Genomic DNA, 20,669 nt, shown 5'->3' with positions numbered 1-20,669 from the left:
CCCTACGTTTTGTCTTTTCATCTTACTCACAGTCATTATATGTGGGGGGCTGCCTTTTCCTTTGGGGAATTTCTCTGGGGCAAGTCAGGCCTATTTTTCTATCTTCAGGCTAGCTAGTTTCTTAGGCTGTGCCGAGTTGCCTAGGTAGTTGTTAGGCGCAATCCACAGCCGCTTTTAGTTGTGTTTAGGATAGGATCAGGTGTGCAGTCTACAGAGTTTCCACGTCTCAGAGCTCGTTCTTGTATTTTTGGGTATTTGTCAGATCACTGTGTGCGCTCTGATCGCTAAGCACACTGTGTTTCTGGATTGCCTTCATAACACCTGTCATTAGCAAACATAACAGTACAAGGAGCCCAACTAATGATTCTCAATAGAGGGAAAGAAAAAGTTCTGACATCATTTTTTTTTTTTTTTCTGCTCTGTGTTCACTTTTTTTTTTCCCCTAGACATTTGGGTGATTCTGGACACAGGTGTGGACATGGATATTCAGGGTCTGTGCTCTTCGATGGATAATCTCGTTATGAATGTACAAAAAATTCAAGATACTATTGATCAGAAATCTATGTTAGAACCAAGAATTCCTATTCCTGATTTTTTTTTTGGAGATAGAACTAAGTTTCTAAGTTTCAAAAATAATTGTAAGCTATTTCTGGCCTTGAAACCTCATTCTTCTGGTAATCCTATTCAACAGGTTTTGATTATTATTTCTTTTTTGCGCGGCGACCCTCAGGACTGGGCATTTTCTCTTGCGCCAGGAGACCCTGCATTGAGTAGTGTCGATGCGTTTTTCCTGGCGCTCGGATTGCTGTACGATGAGCCTAATTCAGTGGATCAGGCTGAGAAAAATTTGCTGGCTTTGTGCCAGGGTCAGGATGATATAGAAGTATATTGTCAGAAATTTAGGAAATGGTCAGTACTCACTCAGTGGAATGAATCTGCGCTGACAGCTTTGTTCAGAAAGGGTCTCTCTGAGGCTCTTAAGGATGTCATGGTGGGATTTCCTATGCCTGCTGGTTTGAATGAGTCTTTGTCTTTGGCCGTTCAGATCGGTCGTGGATCTGTGCACCATTTGGCGGTACTGCCTGAGGTTAAACCTGAGCCTGTGCGGTGCGATAGGACTATGACTAGAGTTGAACGGCAGGAATACAGACGTCTGAATGGTCTGTGTTTCTACTGTGGTAATTCCACTCATGCTGTTTCTGATTGTCCTAAGCGCACTAGGCGGTCCGCTAGGTCTGCCGTCATTGGTACTGTACAGTCCAAATTCCTTCTGTCCATTACCTTGATATGCTCTTTGTCGTCGTTTTCTGTCATGGCGTTTGTGGATTCGGGCGCTGCCCTGAATCTGATGGATTTGGATTATGCTAAACGTTGTGGGTTTTTCTTGGAGCCGTTGCGGTGTCCTATTCCATTGAGAGGAATTGATGCTACACCTTTGGCCAAGAATAAACCTCAATACTGGGCCCAGCTGACCATGTGCATGGCTCCTGCACATCAGGAAGTTATTCGCTTTCTGGTGTTGCATAATCTGCATGATGTGGTCGTGTTGGGGTTGCCATGGCTACAAACCCATAATCCAGTATTGGATTGGAATTCCATGTCGGTATCCAGCTGGGGTTGTCAGGGGGTACATGGTGATGTTCCATTTTTGTCGATTTCGTCATCCACCCCTTCTGAGGTCCCAGAGTTCTTGTCTGATTATCAGGATGTATTTGAAGAGCCCAAGTCCGATGCTCTACCTCCGCATAGGGATTGTGATTGTGCTATCAATTTGATTCCTGGTAGTAAATTCCCTAAAGGTCGATTATTTAATTTATCCGTGCCCGAACACGCCGCTATGCGCAGTTATGTGAAGGAATCCCTGGAGAAGGGACATATTCGCCCATCGTCATCACCACTGGGAGCAGGGTTCTTCTTTGTAGCCAAGAAGGATGGTTCGCTGAGACCGTGTATTGATTACCGCCTTCTTAATAAGATCACTGTTAAATTTCAGTATCCCTTGCCATTGTTATCTGACTTGTTTGCTCGGATTAAGGGGGCTAGTTGGTTCACTAAGATAGATCTTCGTGGTGCGTATAATCTGGTGAGAATCAGGCAAGGAGATGAATGGAAAACTGCATTCAATACGCCCGAGGGTCATTTTGAGTATCTAGTGATGCCGTTCGGACTTGCCAATGCTCCATCTGTGTTTCAGTCTTTTATGCATGACATCTTCCGTGAGTATCTGGATAAATTCCTGATTGTTTACTTGGATGACATTTTGATCTTCTCAGATGATTGGGAGTCTCATGTGAAGCAGGTCAGAATGGTTTTTCAGGTCCTGCGTGCTAACTCTTTGTTTGTGAAGGGATCAAAGTGTCTCTTCGGTGTGCAGAAAGTTTCATTTTTAGGGTTCATCTTTACCCCTTCTACTATCGAGATGGATCCAGTTAAGGTCCAAGCCATCCAGGATTGGATTCAGCCGACATCTCTGAAAAGTCTGCAAAAGTTCCTGGGCTTTGCTAATTTTTATCGTCGCTTCATCTGTAATTTTTCTAGCATTGCCAAACCATTGACCGATTTGACCAAGAAGGGTGCTGATTTGGTTAATTGGTCTTCTGCTGCTGTGGAAGCTTTTCAGGAGTTGAAGCGTCGTTTTTGTTCTGCTCCTGTGTTGTGTCAGCCAGATGTTTCTCTTCCGTTCCAGGTCGAGGTTGATGCTTCTGAGATTGGAGCAGGGGCGGTTTTGTCACAGAGAGGTTCTGATTGCTCAGTGATGAAACCATGTGCTTTCTTTTCCAGGAAGTTTTCGCCCGCTGAGCGTAATTATGATGTGGGCAATCGAGAGTTGCTGGCCATGAAGTGGGCATTCGAGGAGTGGCGTCATTGGCTTGAAGGAGCTAAGCATCGCGTGGTGGTATTGACTGATCATAAGAACTTGACTTATCTCGAGTCTGCCAAGCGCTTGAATCCTAGACAGGCCCGTTGGTCGTTATTTTTTGCCCGCTTCGACTTTGTGATTTCGTACCTTCCGGGCTCTAAAAATGTGAAGGCGGATGCTCTGTCTAGGAGTTTTGTGCCCGACTCTCCGGGTTTATCTGAGCCGGCGGGTATCCTCAAGGAAGGAGTCATTGTGTCTGCCATCTCCCCTGATTTGCGGCGGGTGCTGCAAAAATTTCAGGCGAATAAACCTGATCGTTGTCCAGCAGAGAAACTGTTCGTCCCTGATAGGTGGACTAATAAACTTATCTCTGAACTTCATTGTTCGGTGTTGGCTGGTCATCCTGGAATCTTTGGTACCAGAGAGTTAGTGGCTAGATCCTTCTGGTGGCCATCTCTGTCACGGGATGTACGTACTTTTGTGCAGTCCTGTGGGATTTGTGCTAGGGCTAAGCCCTGCTGTTCTCGTGCCAGTGGGTTGCTTTTGCCCTTGCCGGTCCCAAAGAGGCCTTGGACACATATTTCGATGGATTTCATTTCTGACCTTCCCGTTTCTCAAAAGATGTCAGTCATTTGGGTGGTCTGTGATCGCTTTTCTAAAATGGTCCATCTGGTGCCCTTGGCTAAATTGCCTTCCTCCTCTGATTTGGTACCTTTGTTCTTTCAGCATGTGGTTCGGTTGCATGGCATTCCTGAGAATATTGTTTCTGACAGAGGTTCCCAGTTTGTTTCAAGGTTTTGGCGAGCCTTTTGTGGTAGGATGGGCATTGACCTATCCTTTTCCTCGGCTTTCCATCCTCAGACTAATGGCCAGACCGAACGAACCAATCAGACCTTGGAAACATATCTGAGATGTTTTGTTTCTGCAGACCAGGATGATTGGGTGTCCTTTTTGCCGTTGGCTGAGTTCGCCCTTAATAATCGGGCCAGCTCGGCTACCTTGGTTTCTCCATTTTTTTGCAATTCTGGGTTCCATCCTCGTTTCTCTTCAGGACAGGTTGAGTCTTCGGACTGTCCTGGTGTGGATTCTGTGGTGGATAGGTTGCAGCAGATCTGGACTCAGGTAGTGGACAATTTGATCTTGTCCCAGGAGAAAGCTCAACTTTTCGCTAATCGCAGACGCCGTGTGGGTCCCCGACTTCGTGTTGGGGATCTGGTTTGGTTATCTTCTCGTCATATTCCTATGAAGGTTTCCTCTCCTAAATTTAAACCTCGTTTTATTGGTCCGTATAGGATTTCTGAGGTTCTCAATCCTGTGTCTTTTCGTTTGACCCTCCCAGACTCCTTTTCCATACATAATGTATTCCATAGGTCGTTGTTGCGGAGATACGTGGCACCTATGGTTCCATCTGTTGAGCCTCCTGCCCCGGTTTTGGTGGAGGGGGAATTGGAGTATATTGTGGAGAAGATTTTGGATTCTCGTGTTTCTAGACGGAAACTCCAGTATCTGGTTAAATGGAAGGGTTATGCTCAGGAAGATAATTCCTGGGTTTTTGCCTCTGATGTTCATGCTTCCGATCTTGTTCGTGCCTTTCATGCGGCTCATCCTGGTCGGCCTGGGGGCTCTGGTGAGGGTTCGGTGACCCCTCCTCAAGGGGGGGGGGTACTGTTGTGAATTCTGTGGCTGAATTCACTCCTGTGGTCACAAGTGGTACTGCAGCTTCTGAGCTTCCTCCCTCAGGTGTTCTGGTGAGCTCGTTAACTGCTTCATTACTTAACTCCGCCTGATGCTGCTATCCTTGCTCCTTGTCAATGTTTCAGTGTTGGATCTGAGCTTCTCCTGATTGTTCCTGTGACCTGCTGCTCTGTATAGCTAAGTGCCTTTTGCTTTTTTGTTGCTTTTTTTCTGTCCAGCTTGTCTTTTGTTTTGCTGGAAGCTCTGAGACGCAAAGGGTGTACCGCCGTGCCGTTAGTTCGGCACGGTGGGTTTTTTTTGCCCCCTTTGCGTGGTTTTGCTTTAGGGTTTTTTGTAGACTGCAAAGTTCGCTTTACTGTCCTCGCTCTGTCCTAGAATATCGGGCCCCACTTTGCTGAATCTTTTTCATCCCTACGTTTTGTCTTTTCATCTTACTCACAGTCATTATATGTGGGGGGCTGCCTTTTCCTTTGGGGGATTTCTCTGGGTCAAGTCAGGCCTATTTTTCTATCTTCAGGCTAGCTAGTTTCTTAGGCTGTGCCGAGTTGCCTAGGTAGTTGTTAGGCGCAATCCACAGCCGCTTTTAGTTGTGTTTAGGATAGGATCAGGTGTGCAGTCTACAGAGTTTCCACGTCTCAGAGCTCGTTCTTGTATTTTTGGGTATTTGTCAGATCACTGTGTGCGCTCTGATCGCTAAGCACACTGTGTTTCTGGATTGCCTTCATAACACCTGTCATTAGCAAACATAACAGGAATCACTGGTCAAGTAACTTCACCTGGGTATGGTTCACATGTTACAATTTTTGACTTATGATATCCATTTTTATTCTTGTATATCTTTTTGATTCCAATAAAGTTTGTATTTACTCTATGTTCTCCTTTTCTATATAATTGCTAATTGAGTATTGCCAAAACTATGGATATTTGTACCTTACTGGTATCTCTTTAATTAAGCAATACATTTTGTATTTTTTTCTGAAAAGGAGAAATGGTCACAATTAAAAAACAAACAAACAGTACTTTCAGACCTCAAATAATGCAAAGAAGACAAGTTCATAATCATTTAGAAACAACAATACTAATGTTTTAACTCAGGAAGAGCTCAGAAATCAATATTTTGTGGAATAACCATGATTTTTATTCACAGCTTTCATGCGTCTTGGCATGCTTTCCACCAGTCTTTCTCGCTGCTTCTGGTGCAAACATTTAAGCAGTTCTTCTTTGTTGATGGCTTGTGACTATCCGTCATCCTCTTGATTACATTCCAGAGGTTTTCAATGGGGTTCAGGTCTGGAGATTGGGCTGCCCATGTCCGCTGGACACTCTCTATATTTTAAGACATGGATGTACACCTAATCTGACATCTCAAGCATGGCTGGGACTAGGGGTACGCAGGGTGGGCGCCTGCCTAGCGAGCCATCTTATAACAGGTTGTGAGGGCGCACTTTTGTGGAACTGTGATACTGCTCAGCCTGACATTGAAAAAGGAGCATGCAGTGAACGCCCCCGTCATCAGAATGATAGAAGCGCTCACTGGCCAGTGTTCCTGTCCTCCAGCACAGCACTTCTGAGAGCTAGAGATGGCGGGCGCCTACCATGCTGAGCTGTCAGACTAGTAGTACAGTATCCATCGTGTGTGCTGCTCTTGGTGAAAGTGGCTCCTGTCCTGTCAGCCTCCTCCTGCTCTTGTCCCCAGTCCCCTGGGACACTGCTGGGACAGTGCTACAGTGAGGAGGAGAAGCTGAGGAAGCTGCAGCTCATATAGCATAACATCTCAGCTCCTCCAGCAAAAACAGTGTCATTGTGTTTATGTAAGGCCGGTTTCACATTAGCATTCCGGGGCTTTGCGAAAGGCTGCGTACGCCCTCCGCTAAGCCCTGCCTACTTCCGCATACTTCTGCATGCGTCCTGCGTACCTATGGATGTATGCGGATGTGTCGTTTTGACGCGCCCACTGTCCACACAAAACGCAACTTGTTGCGTTTCTGTGCGGTCAGCGGGCACGTCAAAACAACGCATCCGCATACATCCGCATGTCCTGCGTACCCATTGTTAAAGATAGGTAAGCAGAACCCATGCAGAAATATGCGGAAGTAGGTGGGGCTTAGCGGAGGGCATACGCAGCCCTCCGCAAAGCCCCGGTACACTAAAGTGAACTTAGTCTAAGGCGTGTGTGGTGTCAGCAGTGTAACTATAGTCTGATGAGCCCCAATGCAAGATTTGTACTGGGGCCCACCACCACTTCAGGCCCTTATACCACTCTCATGGAGTCTGTTTCTGACAGTTTGTGCAGACACTTGGATGTTAGTGGCCTGCTGGAGGTTATTTTGGAGGGCTCTGGCAGTGCTCCTCCTGTTTCTCCTTGCACAAAGGAGGAGATAGCTGTCCCGCTGCTGGGTTGTTGCCCTCCTACGGCCCCCTCCACATCTCCCGTTATACTGGCATGTCTCTTGGTATCTGCTCCATGCTCTGGACACTGTGCTGACAGACATAGCTACCCTTCTTGTCACACCTCACATTGATGTGCCATCCTGGATGAGCTGCACTACCTGAGCAACTTCTGTGGGTCATAGTGCAGAACCACTCCTTTTTAGGGGTTGTCTTGTTGGTTGCCTATCATTTCTACCTGTTGTCTGTTACATTTGCACAACAGCAGGAGAAATTGATTCACAATTAGTGTTGCTTCATAACTGGAGAGGTTGATTTCACAGAAGTGTGATTGACTTGGAGTTAAATTGTGTTGTTTAAGTGCACCCTCCCTCCATCCTGGTATATTTGCCCCTCATCCTGGCCCCATCATGGTATACATATTGCCCATTCTGGTATATGTCTCTTGTCCTGGGCCCCTGGTATATGTCCCCCATTCTATAACTGTTCTTTAATATATATATAAAAAAAAACAAAAAACATACACATATTTGGTATCGTCGCGTTCAGAATCGCCTGATCTATCAATAAAATGAAAGGATTAACCTGATTTTTAGTGAGAAAAAAAGTCAAAATGCCAGAATTATGTTTTTTTCGTTGCCGCGACATTGCATTAAAATGCAATAACGGGCGATCAAAAGTTTGTATCTGCACGAAAATGGTATAATTAAAAACATCAGCTTGGCACACAAAAATTAAGCCCTAATCCAACCCTAGATCACAAAAAATGGAGATGCTATGAGTATAGGAATATGGCACAATTTTTTTTCTTTTTTTAAACAAAGTTTGGATTTTTTTTTCACCACTTAGATAAAAAATAACCTAGACATATTTGGTGTCTATGAACTCATAATTAAGTAAATAGGGCAGCACACTGCAGCGCCAAAACATGCAAACTTGAAAACACAAAATTTGAACTGCATTACTGCACTGAAAATATGAAAAATGAGAGCTTTTAGCGCATAAAAATGGCCAATTTTATGTGTACCTCGTAGCCACGATAAGGCATCTCTCTTATACGAGGCCCTACGCTTGACCTACCTCTCTGAGAATAAAGTCTCCATCTGAATGGGTACATGTGAAACCTCTCCTTGGACTCAAATTCTCTCTCACTGTGGAGGGGTATTGGACCTATTATAATTAAAACACCTGAAGCTAGGAGGCGGGGAGTGCACGACCAGAAGGCTAGAGAATACATTTCAAAAAACCTGATCTGCACATCCAAACATAGACACAGTGTGAACAGGTGCTGAACCCAGAGTCGCCAACTCGTATATATTTAAGTAAATAGGGCAGCACACTGCAGCGCCAAAACATGCAAACTTGAAAACACAAAATTTGAACTGCATTACTCGTAGCCACGATAAGGCATCTCTCTTATACGAGGCCCTACGCTTGACCTACCTCTCTTGTGTTTTCAAGTTTGCATGTTTTGGCGCTGCAGTGTGCTGCCCTATTTACTTAAATATATACGAGTTGGCGACTCTGGGTTCAGCACCTGTTCACACTGTGTCTATGTTTGGATGTGCAGATCAGGTTTTTTGAAATGTATTCTCTAGCCTTCTGGTCGTGCACTCCCCGCCTCCTAGCTTCAGGTGTTTTAATTATAATAGGTCCAATACCCCTCCACAGTGAGAGAGAATTTGAGTCCAAGGAGAGGTTTCACATGTACCCATTCAGATTGAGACTTTTATTCTCAGAGAGGTAGGTCAAGCGTAGGGCCTCGTATAAGAGAGATGCCTTATCGTGGCTACGAGGTACACATAAAATTGGCCATTTTTATGCGCTAAAAGCTCTCATTTTTCATATTTTCAGTGCAGTAATGCAGTTCAAATTTTGTGTTTTCAAGTTTGCATGTTTTGGCGCTGCAGTGTGCTGCCCTATTTACTTAAATATATACGAGTTGGCGACTCTGGGTTCAGCACCTGTTCACACTGTGTCTATGTTTGGATGTGCAGATCAGGTTTTTTGAAATATGAACTCATAATGACCTGGAGAATCATAATGGCAAGTCATTTTTAGCATTTAGTGAACCTAGTAAAAAAGCCAAACAAAAAACAAGTGCGGGATTGCACTTTTTTTTGCAATTTCACCACACTTGGATTTTTTCCCCCATGGTACACAACATAGTAAAATCAATGGTATCAAAACTATGAATTAACACATGTGGAATTATATACTTAACAAAAAAGTGTGAAACAACGGAAAATATGTCTTATATTCTAGGTTCTTCAAAGTAGCCACCTTTTGATTTGATGACTGCTTTGCACACTCTTGGCATTCTCTTGATGAGCTTCAAGAGGTAGTCACCAGAAATGGTTTTCCAACAGTCTTGAAGGAGTTCCCAGAGATGCTTAGCACTTGTTGGCCCTTTTACCTTCACTCTGCGGTTCAGCTCACCCCAAAAGATCTCGATTGGGTTCAGGTCTGGTGACTGTGGAGGCCAGGTCAACTGGCATAGCACTCCATCACTCTCCTTCTTGGTCAAATAGCCCTTACACAGTCTGGAAGTGTGTTTGGGGTCATTGTCCTGTTGAAAAATAAATGATGGTCCAACTAAACGCAAACCGGATGGAATAGCATACCGCTGCAAAATGCTGTGGTAGCCATGCTGGTTCAGAATGACTTCAATTTTGAATAAATCCCCAACAGTGTCACCAGGAAAGCACCCCCACACCATCACACCTCCTCCATGCTTCACGGTGGGAACCAGGCATGTAGAGTCCATCCGTTCACCTTTTCTGCGTCGCACAAAGGCACGGTGGTTGGAACCAAACATCTCAAATTTGGACTCATCAGACCAAAGCACAGATTTCCACTGGTCTAATGTCCATTCCTTGTGTTCTTTAGCCTAAACAAGTCTCTTCTGCTTGTTGCCTGTCCTTAGCAGTGGTTTCCTGGCAGCTATTTTACCATGAAGGCCTGCTGCACAAAGTCTTCTCTTAACAGTTGTTGTAGAGATGTGTCTGCTGCTAGAACTCTGTGTGGCATTGACCTGGTCTCTAATCTGAGCTGCTGTTAACCTGTGATTTCTGAGGCTGGTGACTTGGATAAACTTATCCTCAGAAGCAGAGGTGACTCTTGGTCTTCCTTTCCTGGGGCGGTTCTCATGTGAGCCAGTTTCTTTGTAGCGCTTGATGGTTTTTGCAACTGCACTTGGGGATGCTTTCAAAGTTTTCCCAATTTTTCGGACTGACTGACCTTCATTTCTTAAAGTAATGATGGCCACTCGTTTTTCTTTACTTAGCTGCTTTTTTCTTGCCATAATACAAATTCTAACAGTCTATTCAGTAGGACTATCAGCTGTGTATCCAACAGACTTCTGCTCAACACAACTGATGGTCCCAACCCCATTTATAAGGCAAAAAATCCCACTTCTTAAACCTGACAAGGCACACCTGTGAAGTGAAAACCATTTCCGGTGACTACCTCTTGAAGCTCATCAAGAGAATGCCAAGAGTGTGCAAAGCAGTCATCAAATCAAAAGGTGGCTACTTTGGGGAACCTAGAATATAAGACATATTTTCCGTTGTTTCACACTTTTTTGTTAAGTATATAATTCCACATGTGTTAATTCATAGTTTTGATGCCTTCAGTTTGAATTTATAATTTTCATAGTCATGAACATACAGAAAAATCTTTAAATGAGAAGGTGTGTCCAAACTTTTGGTCTGTACTGTATATATATATAATCACTTTCATCTATATATCTGTGTATTCTATGTGTATATATCTATTCTATCTATTCTATTCCGTCACTCTGTGATTTTACTTTACTGTTATGATCCGGTGGTTTGGACAAATAATGGACCTGATTGTTACTGATAATAAGGACGAGCTCTGGGACGTGGGAACTCTGCTGACCGCAATCCCTAAACCTATCAAAACACACTAGAAATAGCCGTGGATTGCGCCTAACGCTCCCTATGCAACTCGGCACAGCCTAAGAAACTAGCTAGCCCTGAAGATAGAAAAATAAAGCCTACCTTGCCTCAGAGAAATTCCCCAAAGGAAAAGGCAGCCCCCCACATATAATGACTGTGAGTAAAGATGAAAATACAAACACAGAGATGAAATAGATTTAGCAAAGTGAGGCCCGACTTATTAAACAGAACGAGGATAGAAAAGGTTACTTTGCGGTCAGCACAAAAACCTACAAAAAACCACGCAGAGAGTGCAGGGAAAAATACCTTCCGCACCGACTCACGGTGCGGGAGGCGCCCCTCTGCGTCCCAGAGCTTCCAGCAAGCAAGGCAATATTGACAAAAGCAAGCTGGACAGAAAAAATAGCAAACAAGCAAAATAGCACAGAGGAACTTAGCTTCTGCTGGAGCAACAGGAACTCAGAACGATCCAGGAGCGAACTAGAGCCATAGTACAACATTGACAGCTGGCATGGGGAAAAGATCTAAGTGGAGTTAAATAGAGCAGCCCACTAACGAATTAGCCTCGACACCTGTGGAAGGAAACTCAGAAACACCCACAGGCACCAGGGAAAGTCCATGGACAGAACCAGCCAAAGTACCATTCATGACCACAGGAGGGAGCCTGACAACAGAATTCACAACACTTTACTCTACACATGAACTGCCGACTTTAACGAATATTTCCTTTGAAAAGGAAATACTGTGTAAATGACAGAGAATTGCCCTATGTAAATGCGCATGTTAAAATCGCATTGCAATCGGATGTAAATTGGATGCTATGTGTGAATGTGTAAAGACCAAACTATACCCTTTTGGGCTAAATGCAGAATGCTATGTGTGGTGGAAAAGTAACACTTCACATCACCCTGAAAACAACATCCCCACTGTCACACATAGTGGAGGCAGCATCATCCTGTGGGGAGTCTTTTCTTTAGCAGGGACAGGGAAGCTGGTCAGAGTTGATGGGAATGTTTTTATAACATGTCAAAAACCCTGTATCATTTTGTTTACACTTCACAAATACTTGCTACTTTGTGTTAGTATCACATAAAATTCTGATAATATAAATTTACATTTATTTGTGGGTGTAATGTGAAAAATATGTGTAAAATTATTACTTTTTCAAGCCACTGTATATCATTACATACAGATACCCAGGTTATATCAGCATCTTGACCTGAGGAGTGTTTTTGCATGTCCCCTGTGCATGTGTACGGCCACAGAACGCATGGGCGTAAGGTTTTATCGCCGCTATCCCTTCCTAGATAATATGAAGCAAAGGGCAGACTGACAAATCCGTCTAATAGCACAGCAGATAAACTCTCACATCAACGCATCCATTGCCCTCAGGTGTTAGATTAGAAAATGGCGAGAGGTGCGGATGGCCAGGCCAGCCTAACATGATTGAGTCTCCATTAGGGCTCATACTCACCTGCGAGAAACTCGGATGAGTCTCGCACGTCAATACCCGGCACTCAGGAGCGGAGCGTGCGGCTGCATGTATTCCTATGTGGCCGCACGCTCGGATCTGAGTGCAGTGCAGGGCATTGACGTGTGAGACTCATCCGAGTTTCTCGCAGGTGAGTATGAGCCCTTAGGCTCATAATTCTAGTGTAACTGCACAGGCCTTGTTACCCATAGCAACCAATCATAGCTCAGCTTTCATTTCCGAGTTATCTCTGGGAAAATGAGAGCTTTGCAATGATTGGTTGCTATGGACATCATGAGGCCTACACCATGGAAGTTTTCCCTTTGCTTTAGTCACTGGCAGCATTGGCCTTCACTTGGGTAAATTCCATAAAAATGTCACATCGAAGTAGAAAAACGTAATCATAAAAGAAATATTTCCACATTTATATTTAAAATTATCATTATTGGTTCATATTAAATGAAAAAAAATCCGGAAATATTTTTTTTTTCCTTTGAGTCCTGACATGGACATAAGACAACAAAAAGTCAGCAAAACCATACAGAGATAAAAGGAGCCAACTCTGCACGGACACAGACCTTTGGAAGGCAATAAAGTAGTCAGCAAGCGCCGACCAATGGGACGACGGCAAAGAGGGGCCACATGGTGTCACCCCCTGTATATAAGGGGGCAGGAGAAGGAGCCGAGCATCATTCTCCAGAACAAGGATTACCTTCAGATCACACAGGTATGTTCCCCTCAGACCAAGGACTGATTCTGAGAACACATTTTTTAAATAATAATAATTTTATTTTTTTATTTATTTACTTATTATAGTTTTCTTTTATTCCTTCAGGGTACTTTTTTAGGTATTTATGTGAAGCAATTGATAAGAAAAGATCTTACAATTAAAGGGACACCACTTTTAATAAATATTAAATAACTATCCACTTAAAAACAAACAAAAAAAAAAAAATATATATATATACATATATATATTTAATGCTGCGTTCTCTTATAACACTGATATTATATGTGATATTGCAGGAGCAAAGAAACCGCAGTCATGAAAGTCTTGGCCTTGGCCGTGCTCATCCTCGCCATCGGCAGCCTAGAGGGTAAGATGATTAGTTAGGCGCTGACTTCACCCTCCTCATTTGCTTTAACCATTTTTTGGGGGAGTGATAATAATCACGCCTATCTGTAGTATATGCAACGACTTTCGTCTTGACCACCTACATGTGATAAAAAAAAATAATTTTGGAGAAGGAAACCCAACTTTAAGGATAAAAATTTACTGATATGGGCACCGCCATTTTGTCATAGCATTAATAATGTAGATTTACACAGTGCCATCGGCTAGCACCTATTGGAATTGCAGCCCCTCATATGTAATGTTGCAGCCCCTCATATGTAATTTTTTTTTTAAAAGTTAAAAATGTCACTTTAAGTATTATTTTTTTCTTACACAGCATCATCTACTGGCAGTTACGAAAATCGTAGCCTGTTATATGTAATGTTTTCCACTGTGTTTTGCAGCTGGCGTAGTAAAGAGAGAAGTCACCAGTGCCCAGCAGGTCAGCGATCTTCTTCAGTCCTGGTTGGAAACCATCAAATCCAGCGTTCAAGAAGTGGCTCAGAAGGTCCAGACCGGAGAGCTCCAGGCTCAGGCCGGGTACGTAAAGTTTTATCGGGGCTATGCATTGAGGGTAGTGATGAGCGAATATACTCGTTGCTCGGGAGCATGCTTGGGTGGTCTCCGAGTATTTGTTAGTGCTCGGAGATTTAGTTTTCATCGCCTCAGCTGAATGATTTACAGCTACTAGCCTGCTTGATTACATGTGGGGATTCCCTAGCAACCAGGCAACCCCACATGTACTTAGCCTGGCTAATAGCTGTAAATCGTTCAGCTGAGGCGATGAAAACTAAATCTCCGAGCACTAACAAATACTCGGAGGTCACCCGAGCGTGCTCGGGAAAACCCGAACAACGAATATAGTCGCTCATCACTAATTGAGGGTAATGCTCCAGTGATGGCCATGTCATCTTCTCCTTGTTTCCTCCCAGGCAATTGTATGAGCAAACCAAATCCCAGGCAGACCCACTCAAGGAGGAGTTTGAGAAGATTTTCGCCAAGCTCATCGACGCTGGGAAGAAATTGGCGGCTTCCTGAGTGCCCCCCTCCCTTCGCTTGCTGTCCCCGCAGCCCCCTTCCTCTTGTCTCATCTTTTGATACTATGTGGCTGTGTCTGTTGTAATTAATTAAAGCTTTTGTCTGTTCCCACCCCGGTATCAGCACCTTATTTATGAGTCGTTCACAAAATAATAATTAAAAAATCCCTTATAGGAGAAATTATCCAAAGCTGAGTCGATTTTTCTGGTCTGAATCACTCTTAAAGGAACACAACACCTAGAGTCTACATGTGCCGGGTATTGTCCTTACATGTTATAAACACCTCCATAAGTGACTAACATCAGCCTATAAGGCTCCAGCACTGACATAACTGCCGCCAATTTAGGGGCACTGGCCCTTTAAATAAAAATGCTGCCCCCATGACAACGCTTCTTTACTGGTTAGGCCGGTGATGTGAGGAACTCTCACGAGTCTCTCGCCTCACACTCGCAAATCGCTGTTCATCATATTTATTAACTCACCATCAGTGCCAGTCAGGGGCAGAGAGGAGTGTTTTAGCAATGTCCTGCCCCCTGTGAGTCTTCCCGCCTATCAGCAGAGCATGATGAGGTCACATGACTAACAAGAAGGGGAGGGGCTTAATTCTTCTGGCTCATTGAGCACTGTCCTATGAAGGAATACCTGTTTTGACCAATCACAACACAGCTTTCATTTCGTATTCTGGGCTTGAAGGATGAAATCTGCGCTGTGATTGGTCGCTATGGCAAACAAGATAGTATATATGCTTTACTACGTGAAAGTTGCTAAACTGATGGTCATTGGTTCCCGGCAATGTCACCAAGTCCTGTTGTGTCTGCTAGCAGTAAGGGTATGTTTCCACGGTATTTGCTCATGATTTAAAACAGGTAAAATCTGCACCAAATCTGCATCTGAGGTCACTGGCAGGTCACTTGCGTTTTTTAATGCGTTTTTTTACATGCGTTTTTGATGAGTTTTTTTCAATTCATGCGTTTTTTTGGTCACTTGAAATAAAGCTAATTAAAAGTTGGCTTCTGGGAAGGGAAAAAAGTGATTTCCTGTTTGCAGATATGTTGAGGTATGTTTCCACGGTCAGTAAATGCTGCAGGTTGTACATCTGCAGCGTCCAACCCACAGCATTCAGCTGTTACAGCTTAGTGGATGGGATTTCAAGAAATAGAGACAGACATGCGGCGCGTCTTTCCAGACCGCAGCATGTCTATTTATGTAGCGGAGACGCTCCGTCTCCGCTGCGTAAATTACCCATCCACTTTCATTAGATGCAATAAAACCGCATTATCTTCCTAATCACATGCATATTAAGTGCGGGAACGCAGCTTACTACTCCTGTACTAATTTACATAACGGTGAATCTTGTGACACAGCTGGAAGCACACGACACAGGAAGCGGAGGAAAGCAAAGAGAGGTCCCCTGCTTTTTAATAAATTTTTTTTTTTTTTAAATAGCGTGCGTGCCCCCTATATTTGTTAACCAGCCAGAGTAAAGCAGAATACTGGGACTGATATTTCAGGCTGGTAGGGATCCAGTATCCATGAACCTTACCAGCCTGATAATAACACCAGGCCGCAGCAGTCTGCTCACCTTGGATGGTTAGCAAAAATAGTGGGATCCCCTACAAAAAAAAAGCATGGGGTCCTCCTATTTTTGTTAACCAGCCAAGGAAAAAACAGACACTTGCAGCCTGGTATTCTCAGGCTGGCGAGGCCCATGGATTATGGCCCTCACCAGCCAAAAAATAACAGCCCACAGCCGCCCCACAGTTGGCGCATCCAAAGATGCGCCAATTTTGGCACTTTACTTGGCTTTTCCCACTTGCCCTGTAGCGGTGGCAAGTGGGGTAATATTTGTAGGGTTGATGTCACCTTTGTATTGTCCGGTGACATCAAGCCCACGGAATAGTAATGGAGAGCCGTCTATAAGAACCCTATCCATTACTAATCCTATAGTTATATGGTAAATAAAGACACAGCCAGAATAAAATCCTTTAATAATCTTGATTAACCATACTTACTGCATCGCCTAATCCCTGACGCCTTCAATCTCCTGCGACAAAAATAAAATAATAAACCAACATATAATACTCCCTGTCCAACGTAGTCCAATTAACGAGTGTCTCACGATGAGCCCAGCTCTGCTACATCTGGATGCCTTTGGATGAACAGTGGCATTATGCCACCATCCAGCCGGACATCGAGGCACAGCAGAGCTTGTAGATGACCAACGGAGATAACTCGGTCTCCGGCAGTCACCTGCACTGCAGTTCTCTCAGTCAGCTGATCTCATCGCGAGAAGTGCAGTGTAGGGCGTACTTCCGGCTGAAACCAGGTACGACATTATTTAAATTAGTAGACAGGCGTAGTAAGCTGCGTTTCCGCACTTACTACGCATGTGACTATAAAGATGATGCGGTTTTACCGCATGTAATGATAAGTGAATGGGAAATTTATGCTGCGGAGACAGAGCATCGCTGCAAAATAGACATGCTGTGGTCTGGAAAGATGCGGCGCATGTCCGTTTAAGCAGCGCTGCCTCGGGCGTCTCTGAAATCCCATCCACTATGCTGTAACATCTGGACGCTGTGGATGTACGCAGTGTCCAACCTGCAGCATTTACTGACCGTGGAAACACAGCCTAAGGATGCCGTCATCATGTGCAGCGTCCATATCGCTATATATTGCAGTGTGCAGGATGGCCAGACGATAGCAGTTATTTTGAAAATAAATAAATAAAACTTTGATTCGCCCCCATATTCCGTACGACTGTATCCAGAAAAGTCCAATTCATCAAAGTATAAAATTATTGAACCCGTGAGGTAAAAAAAGGAAAATGGAATTCTAGATTTGTCTTTTTTTGTCGCTGCACAGCCTCAAAAAATGCAATGAAAAAGTGAAGAAAAAACAAAAATGCGAAAAAACTAAATGCAGCCTTCCTAGAATCCTTTGTTGTGTTGTCTCTCCTTTAGTATAGCCATAAGGCTGCAGAGTCGTATCTCTACCACCAGGGGGAGCGCATGGGATGCACATCGCGCCCTGCCAGAGACGGAGATGGCCGGCTGAGCTAAATTCTGGCATGACGCAGGCGTCCGCTTACGGAATTCCCTTTCCTTTTCCAACATGGTGGATGAGGCGACTCGCCGGGTCGTGTCAGAGATCCCTCTGCTGAAGACACATGCCAGTCCCCGGGATAAGGAGCTGTGGGTGCAGCGGCTGAAGGAGGAATATCAGGCGCTAATTAAGGTGGGTGGTGTCAGGTGGTAAAGCGCCCCCGGGAACGTATGGTACAGCAAAAAGGTTCCGGATGTCTAATCAGCTGTCACCATGACAGCTGCAGCTTTATATGTCCTGCAGCTTCACTCTGCTCCCCTTACTGTCCACCTACCCCCATATCTCCACCTGCTGAGCCTCCATACCATACTGACCTCCAGTGACTGTGTACCCCCACACCACTTCCTACATTGAGCTATGTACCCACCATATTCCCCCCCCTGCTGCCCCCTAAAATTAGCTCCTCCCCTCCCCCTGCGCTCTGAGGTCTGCCTCCCGCCCCTCCCCCTGCGCTCTGAGGTCTGCCTCCCGCCCCTCCCCCTGCGCTCTGAGGTCTGCCTCCCGCCCCTCCCCCTGCGCTCTGAGGTCTGCCTCCCGCCCCTCCCCCTGCGCTCTGCCTCTTGCCCCTCCCCACGCTCTGGGGTCTGCCTCCCGCCCCTCCCCCTGCGCTCTGAGGTCTGCCTCTTGCCCCTCCCCACGCTCTGGGGTCTGCCTCCCGCCCCTCCCCCTGCGCTCTGAAGTCTGCCTCCCACCCCTCCCCGCGCTCTGAGGTCTGCCTCTTGCCCCTCCCCCTGTGCTCTGAGGTCTGCCTCTTGCCCCTCCCCGCGCTCTGAGGTCTGCCTCTTGCCCCTCCCCGCGCTCTGAGGTCTGCCTCTTGCCCCTCCCCGCGCTCTGAGGTCTGCCTCTTGCCCCTCCCTGCGCTCTGAGGTCTGCCTCCCGCCCCTCCCCCTGCGCTCTGAGGTCTGCCTCCCGCCCATCCCCGCGCTCTGAGGTCTGCCTCTTGCCCCTCCCCGCGCTCTGGGGTCTGCCTCCCGCTGCGCTTTGAGGCCGGCTTCCCGCCCCTCCCCCCGCGCTCTGAGGTCAGCCTCCCGCCCCTACCCGCGCTCTGCCTCCCGCCCCTCACCGCGCTGAGGTGTGCATCCCGCCCCTCCCCTGCGCTCTGAGGTGTGCCTCCCGCCCCTCCCCCGCGCTCTGAGGTCTGCCTCTACCCCGCGCTCTGAGGTCTGCCTCCCACCCCTACCCGCGCTCTGCCTCCCGACACTACCCGCGCTCTGCCTCCTGCCCCTCCCCGCGCTCTGAGGTCTGCCTCCCACCCCTCCCTGCGCTCTGCCTCCTGCCCCTCCCCCGTGCTATGAGGTCTGCCTCCCGCCCCTCCCCCGTGCTATGAGGTCTGCATCCCGCCCCTCCCCCGCGCTCTGAGGTTTGCCTCCCGAAACCCTCCCCCGCGCTCTGAGGTGTGCCTCCCCGAAACCCTCCCCCGCGCTCTGAGGTGTGCCTCCCCGAAACCCTCCCCCGCGCTCTGAGGTGTGCCTCCCGAAACCCTCCCCCGCGCTCTGAGGTGTGCCTCCCGAAACCCTCCCCCGCGCTCTGAGGTGTGCCTCCCGAAACCCTCCCCCGCGCTCTGAGGTGTGCCTCCCGAAACCCGCCCCCGCGCTCTGAGGTGTGCCTCCCGAAACCCCACTGAGTACTGTGCCCAGTGCTGTCCTTCTCTGAACGTCTCATTTCTTCTTGTCCCCTCAGTACGTGGAGAATAATAAGAAGGCCGACAATGACTGGTTGCGCCTGGAGTCCAATAAGGAAGGCACTCGGTAAGATTGGGGGAAATCCCCGCATCGCCCCCGGCTGCCTGCCCTCGCGGTGCACAAGGTAATGGCGGCTGTCTCTTTCAGGTGGTTCGGGAAGTGCTGGTACATTCATGAGCTGCTCAAGTACGAGTTTGACGTGGAGTTCGATGTGAGTTTTCTTAGAACTTTGACATTATTAGGAGGGACGTGGCACAATAATGAGGTGTCCTCTCCCCACAGATCCCGGTCACGTACCCCGTCACAGCCCCAGAAATCGCCATTCCAGAACTAGACGGGAAGACAGCAAAAATGTACAGGTACGAAAGAGAAGGCATCGCCATACGGGGACGGGTGCAGAAGAGCCAAGGGGCAAAGGCCCGGACCCAGGGGCCACGACCCACACTGTGTAAGTAGGGGCCAAACGGTGACCCCCCCGGCTATGTCTCACAGACCGCTCTTTTGTTTTTTTTTCATGCAGAGGAGGTAAGATCTGTCTGACGGAGCACTTCAAGCCGCTGTGGGCGCGGAACGTCCCGAAATTTGGGCTGGCGCATCTCATCGCCCTGGGGGTGAGTACATTAGTCCTGCCAGCGGGTGAGTGCTCACCGCTGTTTGGCGCCTGCCGTGCCATCATGTCGCCAGAGCACGGGAATGGCCACAAGTGTTCACTTGTTATTTTCAGGGACCTTCTTTGTAAAATAAAAGTTGAAATCATGTCGCTGTCGTTCTTCTTTTCCGTCTCCTAGCTCGGGCCGTGGCTGGCGGTGGAGATTCCCGATCTCATCAGTAAAGGACTCGTCCGACACAAAGACGATTGATTTCTACCATGGCATAAAAACGGAAGGATGATGGCTGTGTTCACCGGTGACCATGCGTCGTCACCTCGCTCTGCTCATCAGTGACCACAGAGCCTTTATTGCCCCCGCCGGTGATAGCTAAGCCCCATTTGTCTGCCCACCCAGCCTCGGTCACATCCTCTCCCCTTCTCCGTCTCTCCATGAACTGTTCACACTGTGAGGTCGGTTTCCAGCTTCATTATTTCTCCATTATAATAAATGGCAGCAATGTACCTCAATTTTATTTCTTGTTGGAACTGTTAGAATGGATGGAGGCTGCGCCTGCTGTGTGCTCCGAGGCTGGGGTGTGTGGGTGCATGGCTGTGATATGGGGTGCAGGACCTCCAGCCTATAATATATGAATACAGGGGTGCAGCTGACACTGTGGGAGAAGGAACAGGAGCGCACAGCGGGGAGCACGACACTGCGCACCGCTAATTATCCGCAGTGAAGGATAGAATTTTTTTTTGCCAGTAGTAAAGATGGCTGGTGACTTACTTCCGGTTCTTGCGTAC

The 20,669-nt window shown here is 46.6% G+C and overlaps 2 protein-coding genes across 2 annotated transcripts; both read left to right on the top strand.

Moving 5' to 3' along the window:
- Positions 1–12,987: 12,987 nt before the first annotated feature.
- APOA2 (apolipoprotein A2) lies at positions 12,988–14,600 on the top strand. The gene is made up of 4 exons (XM_069745599.1): positions 12,988–13,064; positions 13,364–13,434; positions 13,856–13,991; positions 14,384–14,600. The coding sequence occupies exons 2-4, from the start codon at positions 13,383–13,385 to the stop codon at positions 14,487–14,489; spliced, it is 294 nt and encodes a 97-aa protein (XP_069601700.1). The 5' UTR covers positions 12,988–13,064; positions 13,364–13,382; the 3' UTR covers positions 14,490–14,600.
- Positions 14,601–17,516: 2,916 nt separating this feature from the next.
- Positions 17,517–20,393, top strand: UFC1 (ubiquitin-fold modifier conjugating enzyme 1). The gene is made up of 6 exons (XM_069728847.1): positions 17,517–17,726; positions 19,275–19,342; positions 19,424–19,487; positions 19,559–19,635; positions 19,797–19,887; positions 20,065–20,393. The coding sequence occupies exons 1-6, from the start codon at positions 17,604–17,606 to the stop codon at positions 20,134–20,136; spliced, it is 495 nt and encodes a 164-aa protein (XP_069584948.1). The 5' UTR covers positions 17,517–17,603; the 3' UTR covers positions 20,137–20,393.
- Positions 20,394–20,669: the final 276 nt, after the last annotated feature.

This window comes from Ranitomeya imitator, chromosome 1 (genome assembly GCF_032444005.1).
Source record: "Ranitomeya imitator isolate aRanImi1 chromosome 1, aRanImi1.pri, whole genome shotgun sequence".
NCBI lineage: Eukaryota > Metazoa > Chordata > Amphibia > Anura > Dendrobatidae > Ranitomeya > Ranitomeya imitator.
The sequence above is the reverse complement of the archived record's forward strand: the minus strand, read 5'-3'. Positions and strand labels throughout refer to the sequence as shown.